This window comes from Dipodomys spectabilis, unplaced genomic scaffold (assembly GCF_019054845.1).
Source record: "Dipodomys spectabilis isolate Male_0828 unplaced genomic scaffold, ASM1905484v1 ptg000076l, whole genome shotgun sequence".
In the NCBI taxonomy this organism is placed as follows: Eukaryota; Metazoa; Chordata; class Mammalia; order Rodentia; family Heteromyidae; genus Dipodomys; species Dipodomys spectabilis.
The window spans coordinates 7731308-7746586 of NW_024870753.1; the positions used below are offsets into that span (position 1 = coordinate 7731308).

Here is a 15279-nt window from a genome sequence, read left to right on the forward strand (position 1 = left end):
TTAAACAAACGTGTGTTTGGTTTGGTTTTAATCACAGTACTCCTAAGCACTCTAGGGCATAATACATTCCAGTATGAGGTGTACCAGCAGCCCGAGGAAGGCAGAACTCCACATCATTCCTACAGGACTCTTAATTTTTTTTCCCCAAAAGTCCCTGTAGCATTTTGAAGCACTAGACAAGAGTGATCTGTGCCAGCCTTGGGTGCTGACATAGCTATCCAGATGTTCTCCATTTTTTTAAAAAAAGTGTTTTAGTTTGGATGATAAAATGTAGGTCACCTCACCCATGGAATGCTGTTTGGAAGACTCCAAACAGGAACTTTCAATTGAGTCCAAACCTGTCAGGGGAAAGAAACAAGCCAGTATGAGCCATCAGAGCCCAGGACCAAGCGGAGACTTAAATAGCCTCCTCCCTCCTGGTTCACACTCTTCTGGGGCGACCTCCAGCCAGTCAGAACACAGAGCCAGCCGCTGGCAGTCTCTAACTGTGCCCTTAGCGTCCCTTTGTCCCCTTGTCCCCGATATACTTTTCTTTGTCCCCTCTTCTTTTCTAAGCTTGGGAATCTTGCTCCTGTCTTGCCTCTCCTTCTGGGGCTGCCAATACCCAGCCCAGGGTGTGTCCCAGAGTAGGATGAGTTTAGCATCTGTCTTCTTTGCATCTGGCAAAACCAGCCACACGGCTCTTGAAAACCTGGGGCTGCACAAAGCATGGGGCTGGCTGGCAGGTGAAGATGGAGGCCAGCTTGGTAGGCAGTGGGCGGATGGGCGGGGGGCAGTGAGGGAGAGGAGAGGGTGAACTCTCTTTGGGGTTACAGCCGGAAGTCTAGTGTTGGCAGGGCTGTGTCACGAGGTCCCTGGACTCGGCCGCATTATTTTCCTCTTGTGTTTGCCTCTCCTTGTCCTCAGTAACGTCATCCTGTTCCCCTGGGAACGACAGCAGGCCTTCGTCTCCTGGCTCAGGACTCCACGCCAGCAGCCCAACTGCATCTCAAAATAACTCCAAAGCAATGATGAACTCCTCCTCCAGCTTTAACTCCTCAGGGTGAGCTGCGGGGGAGCACAGAGGTCCCCGGGCTGGGCCAGTGCCTTGGGACAGAGACCTTGTCATGAGACAGGAAGAGGGGGGTGGGGTGGCAGGGAGAGGGGAGTGGAGAGCCACACTGTATCCCCCAAGAGTGGGGACTTGGGGACGAGAAGCTGCCCTGAGAAGTCCTGGCAAGGAGCAGATGTCAACAAAGCTAAAATTTCCATCTTTGCTTTGATGATGGAAATTTCCAATCACCCCTATCAGGAAGGCCCAGGTCCTTTGCCGGGCTTAGGAATGCTTCACTCCACGCCAGGAACCTGCCTCTCTCGATGTTCAGACATGTGCTTAGAACTTAGGCACAAACAAACCCCTAGGCCTCAGGTGTGGCGGACACAGGGAGACAGGGAAGTGGTAGTGATTGCTGTGTTCCTCTCCAGCCTGGGTGGCAGCGGGAAAGTAGCCTTCTAGGCTGTAGCAATTGAGCCAAAGAAGCTACCCTAAAAGCATTCTCAGAGAAGACACCTTGAGAATTTGCCTCGATGTAGGAGAAAACAGAGTTTTAAAAAGTTAGGTGATAGCTGGGCACGATGGTGCGTGCCTGTAATCCCAGCACTTGAGAGGCTGAGCCAGGAGCAAGCTTATTCCAGCCCAGTGTGGGCTTCACATACCAAAGACCCTGTCTCAAAAAAACCAAGAAAGTTGGGTGATAGACTCCCCACCTGAACATCTAGGAAGAGATGATGCCACTTGTCCTGATCCAGTCAGTTCAGCAAGGCAGACAACTTTGATTGGCCAATTGTGGCAGAGCAAGAAGTCGACAGGCATGGTAGCACATGTCTGTAATCCCAGCTACGCAGCAGGCATTGGTAAGAGAATCACAGTTAGAGGCTGCCCCCTCCCCCAGAGCCAAGAGCAAGGTCCTACCCGAAAAGTAACTAGAGCAGAGAAGAGCTGGGGTTGTTACCTGACAAGGGCAAAGTCCTGAGTTCCAAACCCTAGAACTATCAGAAAAATACAATTCTTGTATCACAAAATTCACCAATTTAAAGTGTAGAGTTTTGTGGGGTTTTTCCCTATAATTACTAAACTGTGCAACTATCGCCATGATCAAAACACATGTGTGTATATACATGTGTATATATGTGTATGTATAATCAAAACTCATATATACCTATATATAGTATGGATATGTAGATATAGAGTATATAAAGAATTTGAACTCAAAAGTCTTATGCTTGGTATTTTACCACATGAGCCACACGCCCACTACTTTTTTCATTAGTCATTTTTGAAATAGGATCTCAACTGATTTTTGCCTGGACTACAGTCCTCCTAAATACACGTCTTGGGTAAGCAGGATGACAGATGTACACTGCCATGCCCAGCTTTTGGTGGTTGGGATGGGGGGGGTCTTCAGGATGCTTTGCCTGGGCCGGCCTATACCTATTACCAGTCTTTCTCCATCACATGTTTAACTTTGGAACGGGCCTGTTTCTTGTCTTCCTTCCAGATCTTGGTACCGATGGAGCCACCCCACCTACCTCCACTGAGACCATACAGCTCCCCTACGCCCCCTGGCCCGTGTGCCCCACTGGGAGGAAGGGAGTCGTGCCTTCCACATCTGGACAGATTCCCTTCAAAGGAGTGGAAGAAAAGCCCACTCTTGCCTTTTCCAGGAGCAGAGGCCTCTGGAGAGCCAAACTGTGACTGAGCCATGCGCTGGCTTCTGATGCTCTGAAGATAGGAGGCCCCCTCGTGGGAACTGACCGCGTTCACTTTCCTGGCCTGTGTCCTACCTTCTAGCTCTGAATATTCTAGACCGTTCTACCACGGAGCTGTCTCCATGGAGTCCTGTGTTGCAGAGAGAGGCCTTCTAGCCATTCTTCTCCAATTCAGCTAAAGGGTTTGCCTGGTGTGCCAAACTACCAGAAGAAGACATAAAAGTTTTAACTCTGAATGTAGCCGCAATCCCAGGCTGACCCCCAACTTGGAGGAAAGATTAGGATCAGATATCTCCCCAGAAGCCTAGATGTCTTCTGAGCTCAGCAACATTTTTACTTTCACCTTTTTTTTTTTTTTAAACAACTGGCTCCCTGGTACTAGGGCTTGAACTCTTGCCTGTTTTTTTTACTTGAGCTACAGTTCCACTTTCTGCTTTTTTTTTTTTCTGGTTAGTTGGAGATAAGAATCTCAGATTTTCCTGCCCATGCTCAATTCGAACCATGATTCTCAGATCTCAGCCTCTTGAGTAGCTAGGATTACAGACCTAAACTACTGGTGCCCAGCTAGATCTTTCCCCCTTTTGCAACCTCCAGGTTCAATTCCTTTTTCACCATCTGCTCTGGCCCCCAGACACTTTGCTCCACCCTGTGGTTCTCTTCTGTTTATTCAAGGGTACCCCGAAGTGCAAGAGCTGTGCTTCCTTCCCTCCCTCCCGCATTTCTCCTTCTCTAGTCCTTCTTTAGGCTGCAGAGAAGAAAGAACTCAAGAGCAAGCTCACAACCATGTCACCAGCAACATACTTGTACATAGTCCTTTCCAGGTTTTACATTATGTTCTTTTCTCCTTAACGTGGAATTTTCCAGGAAAAAAAAAAAGTTTAACTCAGGTGTGAATTTTAAAGACATCTCTGTAATATTTTATCTTCTTTTAAAAAAAGAAAAGAAAAGAAAGGAATTAAAAGAAAACAAAACCAAAGTGTCAGTTACTTCCACGGAGTTTCCACATGGGCTGGGCCACTTTACTGACTTTCTCTTTTTTCTTTTTCTTTTCTTTTTTTGAAATATTATCCTTCAAATCTCATTCTTTGTGGGCCAGTGTGTAGAACCAGCCATATCATGAAGCCAAAATGACTACTTTTTAAAAAAAGACTACATATGCAGGAAATGGTTGAGATGCAAAGGAATCTCTATTCTTAAATCAGTTTGTTCTGTGATGAGATGAATGATTCCACTCCTGATCAAAAAGGCTTCAGTTTCAGCGCTGTGCTTTTTATTTTTCTTTATGAGGCAGGGAGGGACTTGAGTGCATGCAACAAAGTGAAGGCTGGAAAATTATTCCGGTTGGTACATGACTTTGTGTTACCCCACTCTTAGCCCCAATTGATGCTAAGAAGTTAATGCAGAGCCCTGAAGAGTTCAGCGTTCCTATGCTTTGGCACAAAATTACCTTGAAGGCAGAGTAGGCAAGAAATTTGTTTCTTCATTTTGTAAGTGAGAAATGCAACCGGTTAAGATCAGATCAGAGGCTGAATAGGTGAAGGCCAGGGCCTCTTTTTTTTCCCCTTCCTTCTTCCCTTCCTTCCTTCCTTCCTTCCTTCCTTCCTTCCTTCCTTCCTTCCTTCCTTCCTTCCTTCCTTCCTTCTTCCCTTCCTTCCTGCCTTCCTTCTTCCTTCCTTCCTTCCTTCCTTCTTCCCTTCCTTCCTGCCTTCCTTCTTCCTTCCTTCCTTCCTTCCTTCTTCCCTTCCTTCCTTCCTTCCTTCTTCCCTTCCTTCCTGCCTTCCTTCTTCCTTCCTTCCTTCCTTCCTTCTTCCCTTCCCTCCTTCCTTCCTTCCTTCCTTCCCTTCTTTCCTTCTTCCTTTCTTTTTTCCTTTGCCAGTCCTGGGTCTTGAACTCAGAGCCTGGGCGCTATCTATTCCTGAGCCTTTTTGTGCTCAAGGCTAGTGTTCTACCACTTGAGCCACAGCCAGTGTCACTTCCAGCTTTTTCTGTGTGGTTTATTGGAGATAAGCGTCTCACAGACTTTTCTGCCCCAGTGGCTTTGAACCAAGATCCTCAAATTTCAGCCTCCTGCGGAGCTAGGATGACAGGCGTGCGCCACCAGCGCCCTGCTATCTCTTATTTCAGGTACCCTACAGGTGGACTAGTTTTTCTCAATGGAAATTAGTAGCTGTTTTAGGCAGAAGGGCATTTAAAAGCTACATATAAGCTGGGCATCAGTGGTTCACACCTGTCACCCTAGCTACTTAGGAGGCTGAGATCTGTGGATCACTGTTAGAAGCATAAGCAGGAAAGTCTATGAGGCTCTTGTTTCCAATTAACACCAAAACAAGCCAGAAGTGGAGCTGTGGCTCAAATGGTAGGGCACTAGCACTAAGCACAAAAACTCAGGGACAGTGTCCAGGCCCCGAGTTCAAGCCCCAGGACACACACACACACACACACACACACACACGCCACATATATTTGGCTTTGGAATATATTGGTACCTTCAGCAAGGAGGTTAAAGGTCATGGAGGCTATTGGGGGGGTGTCATGGGTAATTAAAAATATAAATAGTTATCATTGAGCTATAGGAAATAAAGTTCCTACATATAACAGCTGATGAAAAAAATCTAAGGTTGAGTATTTGTTTCAAATAATAGCATCCTGTGGGAAACCTGGGCAGAAGAGTCAGCTGATCCTGGAACTTGAATGTGGTTCATATGAAAAGTTCTCCCTCATGCCACAAAGTGGAAGGAGGCCTATCAGTAGGGCTTCCCTTGTCAAGAAAAAGTTCTAGTTCAAGGGGTCAGCGGGGTGCAATGGGACATATCCAGAGCATCAGCTATTCAGGAGGCTGAGCCAGAGTAGGCAGCATGAGACCCCAAGTCAAAGAAAGAACAGAATTTTTGGGAGCTACGTATATAGCAAAGAGACAGCAGGAGAGACCGTCAGTGGTGTGGATCTGCCGAGCCTCCCCTGACTCCTAGGCATCCATACCCATGTGCACCCTTCCTGTGTACTAATAGAGACCAGAGCCAACCCTTTCCTGCCACAGATCCGCCCTCTTTGGCATCCTGCTCAGGTGTGCATCTGCTCAGGTGAGTGCTGAAAGTCACCTGCTCGGTCCATGCCCCTAACCTGCCCCTAGGCTAAGCTCAGGATCTCTTAGTTCCCATTGCCTGTTGCCAGGGACATTTGCTGAGCAGAACCCAACCTGTCAGTGAACACCCATCCACCGTTCCTATCTGTGGGAGTCTATAAAAATCCACCATTCCAAGGAGTTCATGGGAAGTCTCTGGGAGCAGAGGTTCTTGACTTCAGTTGCACACAAGCACAACAATGGGGAGCATTGGCAGTGAGTGAGGCCTACACAGAGAGTAGAGTCAGATTGACTTTAGGGGAGGAATTGGGATTCTCAGAGCTCTCCCAATGGCTGTAATGTGTGATGAAGGTGGAAAAGTCCACGTTCACATGCAGATCTGGCAGCTGGTGATGTGCAATCCCAGTGCTGGGGAAGTTGAAGCATGAGGATTGTGAATTCAGGACCAACTTGGTGACATGGTGAGAAGTTGTCTCAGAAAGCAAGATAACAAACTAAGCAAACATGAAGATCGTGCCTTCACAGGACTGGAGTGAGGGACTGAGATTCTATGTTTCTCACAAGCTCCCAAGTGATGTAGATTTTCCTGGTTCATCAGCTCCAGTTGCTCAGCCACATGGCAGGATCCCTCTTGCTACCTACGAAGACTCTTCCTCTGGGTATCAGATGTAGTTCAGGCCCTGGAACAGCACGCTCACTTGCCCTTCCTTCCTTCCTTCCTTCCTTCCTTCCTTCCTTCCTTCCTTCCTTCCTTCCTTCTTTCCTTCCTTCCTTCTTTCCTTCCTTCCTTCTTTCCTTTCCTTTCCTTCCTTTCCTTCCTTCTTTCCTCCCGTCCCCTCTTTCTTTCTTTCTTTTCTGCTGGTCCTGGGGCTTGAACTCAGGGCCTGAGTGCTGTCCTTTATCCTCTTTGTGCTCAAGGCTAGTGGTCAACCCCTTGAGCCACAGTACCACTTCTGGCTTTTTTCTGAATAGTTTATTGGAGATAAGAGTCTCAAGGACTTTTCTGCCAGGTCTGGCTTCCAACTGTGATCCTCAGATTGCAGCCTCTGAATAGCTAGGATTATAGGCATGAGCCACTGTGCCTGTTAAGGAATACTCTTAAGACTTGAGAGCAATAGGTTATCTGAAAGACCCCAGGCAGGTTTTAAAATACAGATTTCTAGCCCCCACGCCCAACCTACCAAGTCAACTAACTCACACATTCAAGGTGAAGTCTGCATAGGGTGTTTATTCTTATATTATTAATTTTATTTTTTGCCAGTCCTGGGGCTTGAACTCAGGGACTGGGCACTGTCCCTGATCTTCTTTGTGCTCAAAGCTAGTGTTCTATCTCTTGAGCCACAGTGCCATATCAGGCTTTTCCTGAGTAATTTATTGGAGATGAGCTTCACGGACTTTTCTGCCTGGGCTAGCTTTGAACCATGACCCTTCATTAAAGGTGTGAGCCACCATTACCTGGCTTATTAAATTTTTATTGTTATTATAAAGGTTATGTACAGAGGGATTATAATTACATAAGTCAGGTACAGAGTACATTTCTTCTTTTTGTTGGTCCTGGGGCTTGAACTCAGGGCCTAGGCACTGTTCCTGAGCTCTTTCACTCAAGGCCAGCGCTCTACCATTTTGTGCCACAGTACCACTTCCAGTTTTTAATTGGGGATAAGAGTCTCATGGACTTTCCTGCCTGGGCTGGCTTTGAACCGGGATCCTTAGGTCTCGGCCTCCTGAGTAGCTAGGATTTCAAGTGTGAGCCACCAGCACCCAGCAAGAGTACATTTCTCATCCAATTTTTCTTTCCCATCCCTACCCACAAAGTTGTATAGTTCATCTTCCACATAGTGTCTAGTGAGCATTTGTTCACCCTTGGTCCTTCCATTTCTGGGTAAACAAACACACTGCATGGGGTGTTTTGAAAGCAGTACAGATGATCAAGAAGCATCAGAGATTACACTATCCTGTTGATGGCTGGGGACCAGTGGCTCATGTCTATAATCCCAGCTACTCAGGAGGCTGGTATCGGAGGAGAGCAGTTCAAAGCCAGCCTTGGCAAGGAAGTCTGTGAGACTTCTTACCTCCAATTAACCACCAAAAAAAAGTTGGGAGTGAAGCTGTGGCTCAAGCCTTGAGCAAACAAACAAAAAAAAGCTCAGCGACAATGCCCAGACCCTGAATTGCAGCCCAGGTACCAGCACACACACACACACACACACACACACACGTTAAATATATATATGTATGTATGTATGTATATAAAGTTGACTGCCCAGTGGGCATACCCAAGCAGGGGTTCTTCTTAAGCCTTTGGCTTCACCGCCCAGTTGGAGATGGCGCTCATAGGAGGCTAACCTTTACTCCCCACCCTGAGCTGTTCCCTCTTGGTGCTGGCGTCCCCCCTCCCAATCAGGCGGGAGGACGAGGACTGGCAACGCGCGTAGTAGGGGGGCGCGAGCACTTAGTGGGCGCTGGGAAGGCTCAGCGATAAGCCGCTCCACCCGGGGAGGACGGCAGGTCGGGACTTAGCCAGCCGGCCGCACAGGAAGGCCGCAGCCCGCAGGCCCAGGGTGCCCGCCGGGTCACCGGCCCCGCCCCGAGCCCGGGGACCCTCGGCCCGGCTCGCGGGCCTTCCCGGGCCCTGCGGCGCCTGTGCGCTCCGTCCTCCCCGCCAGCAGGCGCCCCCAGACCCCCGGCTCTCCCTCCTCCTCCCCCCCTCCGCCTCCGTCACAGCCCGGTCCTCCCCCCCACCCCCCTCCGCCGCTTCCTGTCGCCGCGATCGCGGCCCCGGGCTGTGGGCGCCGCGGGGCCGGAGGCTTCCCGTGCGCTCCGCCAGGTAACGGCACGCGCCGGGGCCGGGTGGGCAGCGGCGGGCGGCGGGCAGCGGGGCCCGGGCCGGCCCCGGGGCCTCTGGCGGGGGGACGGAGGCGGGCGGGCGGCCAGGCCCGGGGCGGGCGGGGCTCCTCCTCGCCCCGGGGCCTCTCGGGGCCGGCCCCGCGCCACGCGGGGTTCGCGCTGCGCGGGATCCCTGCCCGGGGGCCGGGCGCCGGGGCCTCCCCGGAGGAGGGGCGCTGGCGGGGGGGGGGGCTCCGCGCGCCCCGCGCCCGGCCAGGCCCGGCCCACCCCACCCATCCGGGACCTCGAGCTCCCCTCCCCCGTGACCCTCCCCTGCCCTCCAGACTCGCTGTCCCCAAGGTCACCTCGCCGCGTCCGCCGCGGGGCTGCTAAATGGGCCTCTGTTCTCGGCGTGGAGCGGGGGATTAAGATGCAGGGAACCCCGAAAACACTGACCGGCCTGCGCGGCCAGCCCGCGCCAGCCCGCGCCCCCCTTTCACGCTGGGCCCCTGCCGTCTCTGGTGCTCTCTTGGCAGCTTGGCCTAGAAGTTTGTGCAAGGTTTACCCCAGAGCTGGGTCGGACCCGGACCTCCCCCATTCCCCCTCCTGCTTTTGTGTTTGTGTGTCTGTGTGTTTGTGTGCGTCTGTGTGTTGTCTGTGTGTTTGTGTGTGTTGTCTGTGTGTGTTTGTGTGTCTGTGTCTTGTTTGTGTGTCTGTGTGTGTGTCTGTATTTGTGTGTTTGTGTGTGTGTGTGTTGGGGAGGGACAAAAATAAAAACCCAGAGCTTTTCCGGTGAAAGGTGATTTGAGCAGGCTGAGAGCACTCAGGTCCTGGAAACCTGATTTCAGAGGCCAGCCGGGCAGAGCCTGACCTTCGTAAAGGCCTCTCAGATAGCATTCTTGGGAGTGGCTTGTGTATTGAAGTGTGTGGGTCTACAGATACGATTTCATCTTTCCCAATGGGGGCCGAGTGAAGGGGCAGCCATGCAGAAAATTCCTGCGGAGATGAGACAGATGTCTGAAGTGTTTGGGACTTTTGAAAATCAGTACTTCCAACACAGGAGCTAATGAATATTAAGAATGACATCTTGGCCAATGTTGGACCCTGAATTCTTTATGGCTACTTGTGACTCAATTTTAGGTGTGTTTTGTTTTGTTTCTTTTGTCCACATGTCCACAGTAAAAAAAAAAACAACAAAACAAAACAAAAAAAACAAAGTATAACTTAACTTTGTTTCCGTTTTTACTCAATAATTGCCTTGGAGATATTTTTGTATTGTAACCTTATTCTCCTCTTATACCCCAAAGTCGTCAGTTTCCCCATTGGTAAATATTTGAATTGGATTTCTGGATAGGAGTAGGGCTTCCCTCCTCCCCTACTCTGAGCTGTCTGGACTTTTTTGTTCTATATTTAGGTTGACCTCAAGTTTTGATTTTGACTGATACAACAATGACCCTAGTCCAAACATCAGCTGAATTTAGTTTCAGCTGAAAACCACATTAATCTGACCCATGTCACATGACTTCTAGTAAAAACCAAAATAATGTTGTTGTTGTTATGAGAGCTTTGCTTTTTCTTTTTCCTTTCTTCTTTTTTGGTGATGTTTGGGAACTGGGCCTCCTGCAGGCTAGGTAGGTGCTACAAACTCTTTAGTATTTTGAGGTTGCTTAAGCCTCACAAAGTTGCCCAGGCTGCCTTAAATTTAGGATCCTCCTGCCTCTGCCTGCAGGCTAGCTGGGATTATAGACAGGCACTACCACACACCCAGCTTGCGTTGGGAGTTTTGAAATGTGAAGATGTTAGTAGATACCTGTGCTTTGTTATCTGTGTATTGTTGCCCACAATCAGGCCTTGCTGATTAAAACTGACATTTGCTCATTATCTCTATGTAGTGTGATGTTGGACAACCTACTCCGAGTACACAACTTGGAGTGTACTTCCTAGTTTCCACTTGCCAGCCTTTGCCAGTTGCCAACATGTTATCTCCAAGGATCCTGGAGTGATAAATGTGGACGAACTTAAATAGAGGGTTCTCGGAGATTGAGGATTCTATGTAGATAGGGAAGACGTGTTTCCCTAAAGGCCCTGTGCCAACTGTTCCACAGTAGAAATGCAGACATATACAGAAGGCCGGCTGCTGCTGTCTCTTAGGGCACAGTCTTTCTTTCTTTTCTTTTTTTTTTTTTTTTTCAGTCCTGGGGCTTGAACTGAGGGCCTGGGCTCTGTCCCTGAACTTCTTTTGCTCAAGGCTAGCACTCTACCGCTTGAGCTACAGTGCCACTTCCGGCTTTTTCTGTGTATGTGGTACTGAGGAATTGAACCCGGGGCTTCATGCATGCTAGGTGAGCACTCTACCACTAAGCCACCTTCCCAGCCTTAGGGTGCATTCTTGTTTGTCTGGTTTTGGTCTTTTCATCATAGGATGGCATTAGCTCTGTGTCTGCAGGTGCTGGGCAGCCTGTGCGGCTGGCTGTTGCTCTATACGTCTTTCTGCTGCCTGAATAAGCACCGAAGCTATGAGTGGAGCTGCCGGCTTGTGACCTTCACCCATGGAGTCCTCTCCATAGGCCTCTCTGCTTATATTGGCTTCATTAACGGCCCTTGGCCCTTTACCCACCCAGGTAGGTGGGGAACATTAGAGATTTGTCATTTGGGGATAGAGCAAGAATGGGACTTTTATGTTTAAATTATTGCTGTATAATATTCAAGACTAACTCCCATTCTAATTTGTATTGTAATCTTCCCTCTTTGTTTCTACTCTGATATTATATATGGCACCTTGTGTTTCTGCTTTTTTAGAACTTTACTCTGTGTATGTGTATGTGTGCATGCTGGTTCAAATAGGTCTCAAACTTGGGGCCTTGAGCTTTCATCTAACTTTTTTGCTCAAAGCTGGCATTCTACCTTGAATCATACCTCTGCTTTGGGCTTTTTGCTGATTAATTGGTGATAAGAGTCTCTGGAATTTGTCTTCCCCAACTGGTTTTGAAGCTCAATCCTCAGCTCTCTACCTCCTGAGTAACTAGGATTACAGAAAAGAGTTACCAGGGCCTGGCTTGTCATTCTACTTGTAAACCAAATTTGAGATGGCTTGTTACAGTTTGCTCAATTTGAAGTATAGAGCCAATATCAATATCTTCTATTACCCCAAACAGATGCCAATAGAACTGCATTGTACATATTAAACTTTCTTGGTAACTTTCCATTTTTCCTTCATCACATAATACATTGGAGAGATCTTTGTTCTTTCTTCACTCCTTTGTTTGCTTCTTTGTTTGCTTTTCCTCATCCTTTCTAATTATGACAGAAGACTGGGTTGTGTGAATTCACCTGTGGATGTGAATCATGGCAATGTGGCTGTTATCATTAAGAACCTTGTGCCTGCTTTGTTCTCTGGCCTTGGGAGGTTTAATGGGTTTGAAAGTCAGTGATGTAAGGATCCCTGGGCAGGGGGTGCCATTCCCAGGCACTTAATTTGCTCCTGTTTCCCCCCACCCCCAGGCTCACCCAACACACCTCTCCAAGTTCACGTGCTGTGTCTGACCTTGGGCTACTTCATCTTTGATCTGGGCTGGTGCATCTACTTCCGGTCTGAGGGTGCCCTGATGCTGGCTCACCACACCCTGAGCATCCTGGGCATCATCATGGCCTTGGTGCTGGGGGAGTCGGGCACCGAGGTCAACGCAGTCCTCTTTGGCAGCGAAATCACCAACCCTTTGCTACAGATGCGTTGGTTTCTCCGTGAAACAGGGCACTACCACAGTTTCACAGGCGACGTGGTGGACTTCCTCTTCGTGGCTCTGTTTACTGGTGTGAGGATTGGGGTAGGGGCTCACCTCCTTTTCTGTGAAATGGTCTCACCCACGCCCAAGTGGTTTGTGAAGGTTGGTGGAGTAGCCATGTATGCCGTGTCCTGGTGTTTCATGTTTAGCATCTGGCGTTTTGCGTGGAAGAAAAGCATCAAGAAGTACCATGCGTGGAGAAGCAGGCGGAGTGAGGAGCGGCAGCTAAAACACAATGGGCATCTCAAGACGCATTAGCCGAGGCTTAATTCCCAGGATGGATGGGGTTGAGTCAGCCATGGAAACTGGGTCACACACAGGACTGTGATGGAGCCATGCTTATAACACACTTAGGTTTACAAAAAAAAAGGGCTACGTTTATTGATCACTTTGATCAGTGTTCCAGCCAGGCAAATGTAGTATTCACACTACTTTCTGCAGTGTGGAAAGTAAGTTAGGGAAGTTGTTCTAGAAGGCAACCTTAGGTCTTTTCTATTGCTTGGGAACCTTGGTATTCAGACAGCTTCGAAAGGAACTTGAAAAAGATGAGTGCCCTCTCTTGTTCCTTTAGAAGACGCTCCTCTAACACACACTCATCTCTGCTTTCTGTGGAGCAATTTTCGTGTACCCTACGTGTTATGAAAGGAGTGTGCTCTGGAGGAAGCAGGCCTTTGATATCAGAGTGCTCCGTCTAGAGGCTCCACGAAAGCAGGTCTGCTTGAACAAAGAGGAACAGAAGGATGGGGGTGAATCTGGCACTGGTAGGAGGTTGTCTACCACCTTAAAAAAACTTTTATTTTTGTTTTTTAGGTAAACAGTAAATTTATTTGAAAGTGAAAGGAAAGTAGCTGCAGAAACTTCATTAGGTGAGGGGGCTCCCAAAGAGGAGTCCCCCTTTTAAATTTGGTTTTGAGACAAGCATCTTTCTATGGAGCCCAGGCTGGTCTTAAACTCATGATCATTCTGTTTCAGTCTCTTAGGTGCTGGGATTACAGGTGTGCTACACCATGCCTGGCTCCTTTTAGTCTTCTTTCTAATGAATCTCCCCTATACTCACTTGTAGTCTAGGGTCCCGAAGACCATTTGCAGGCTCTATGGTTTGCTAGGGGGACTCAGGGCTCAGCAGATAATCTTACAGTTTTGAATTATGACAGTGAGAAGAAAGAAAGAAAAATCACCAAAGGGGAAAAGTCCATGGGGCAGAGTGTAAGGCACCAGCTTCTAGAATCCTTTCCCATTTGGCTCATACAGGATGAGCTTATGACTGTTAGAAATGTTGCTTACCAGGGAACATCAATAAAGTCTCAGTGTAAGGCTTTTTTTGGCAGAGGTGGGGAGGGAACAGGTTCTTCCTGACACATAGCAAAAATCATCGATTCTCTAGAGCAATATATGTGTTCGGCATAAGCCATATTGTTGGGGCAGACCATTTAGGCTCAGTGAACTAGAGTAAGTAGTGGTGAGAACCCTTCTGTAATACCTACCCAGATACCAGCCGCAGGCCAACCCTGTAAGCAAGGCTTTTCCAAGAATGGCAGTACAGGCCAGCTACATCAACTCTTTTGTGCACGAAACCCATAGAACTAGTGCTTTTGACGCAAGATGAATGAGGTGCGGGTAGACTTACCGAGTCCTGTTGTACAGGTTCTGCCCGACCAGGAAAACTATGCCAGTTCTCAGGGCTTTTGTGTATTAATCTCCTAGGCATGAGAGGCCATGACTAAATTCCATAGGGATTTACCATGTGGATTCCACTGGGCTTGAGATGGGAGTTCATGTTTCAGCTGGGCTGTAGGTATTGCAAACAAAAACCAAAGACATTAAATGCTGACACTGGCCTCAGAGAGATGAGGCTAATTCATCCTTTCCTTCCTCCCTCCCTCCCTCCCTCATCTTACCCTGTCTCCCTTTCTGTTGCACTTCAACTATATTCCTGTTTTAGCGCTTTCTTTGCTTTTCACTTTGTGTGTGTGTGTGTGTGTGTGAAAATACTGTACAGAGGGGTTACAATTACATGGGCAAGATAATGAGTACCTTTCTTATCAAGCATTGTAGCCTCCTCCTTTGTTTCCCCTTTCCATCCCTTCCCATCTCCCCCCCCCAGGTCTACCCCCCCCCCAAAGTTGTGAAGTTCGTTTTCACTTTTTTTTCTTGAGATAGGTTCTCACTATGTAACCCAGGCTGGCCTCAAACTTATGATCTTGCCTCAGCCTCCTGGGTGCTGAGGTTACAGGTATGTGACATCATGTCTAGCTCCGGTTAGTCCTCTTCCTACTTGTTCTCCTTTCTCTAAAATAGGTGCCCCTCTAAGGACAAACTAATGTGACAAGGACAGAAGTACAAGGGGAAAAAAAGTATTTCTTAGGGAGATCATCTCCAATGTGCTGGTGGCAGAGACAAGAATACAAGCTTAGAATCAAGAATTATTTTTTTACGTTTAACTTATTCTGCTATTCACTTCCCAGATCATTTGTGTAGACTACTTATTTACTCTTGTTCTCAGATTAAACCTGTTGAGAATGAAATACCCTGTGCATATTCCATAGAGGTACTATGTAGGTTTTTTTAACTCTTTAATGTAGGGGGTTTTTCATTTTTTGAGATGGGTCTCACTATGTATACAATTTAGCCCAAACTGGTGATTCTCCTCCCAAACCTGGGATTACAGGTGTGCCTGGCTCTAATGTAAGGCTTTCATGAAAAAGTGAAGTATTATTTATTTATAGATTTATTGCTTACTTATTATTATTTTATTATTTACCATGTTATTTAGACCAAGATGACTGGTTAGCTCAGTTGGTAAGCTAGCAAATGGTGTGACTGAAGGTCAAAGGTTAGTAG

At 48.0% G+C, this 15279-nt stretch overlaps 2 protein-coding genes across 3 annotated transcripts in view; both read left to right on the forward strand.

Annotated features, from left to right (window-relative positions):
• Pou2f3 (POU class 2 homeobox 3) overlaps positions 1–2728 on the forward strand; it is a 56893-nt gene extending 54165 nt beyond the window's left edge. For both annotated transcript variants that reach the window (XM_042682890.1, XM_042682889.1), the window contains exons 12-13: positions 907–1042; positions 2538–2728. In XM_042682890.1, the coding sequence (XP_042538824.1) occupies positions 907–1042; positions 2538–2577 (176 nt within the window). In that variant the 3' untranslated portion in view covers positions 2578–2728. The remainder of the gene's footprint in view (positions 1–906; positions 1043–2537) is intronic.
• Positions 2729–8608: 5880 nt separating this feature from the next.
• Tlcd5 (TLC domain containing 5) lies at positions 8609–14407 on the forward strand. Its single transcript, XM_042683016.1, has 3 exons — positions 8609–8657; positions 11078–11277; positions 12158–14407. The coding sequence occupies exons 2-3, from the start codon at positions 11079–11081 to the stop codon at positions 12694–12696; spliced, it is 738 nt and encodes a 245-aa protein (XP_042538950.1). The 5' UTR covers positions 8609–8657; position 11078; the 3' UTR covers positions 12697–14407.
• The last annotated feature ends 872 nt before the right edge of the window (positions 14408–15279 follow it).

Coding starts and splice junctions, on each gene's coding strand:
- Tlcd5 (XM_042683016.1), top strand. CDS start 11,079: ATGGCATTAGCTCTGTGTCTGCAGGTGCTGGGCAGCCTGTGCGGCTGG. Junction 11,278..12,157: donor TTGGCCCTTTACCCACCCAG/GTAGGTGGGGAA, acceptor CCCCACCCCCAG/GCTCACCCAACACACCTCTC.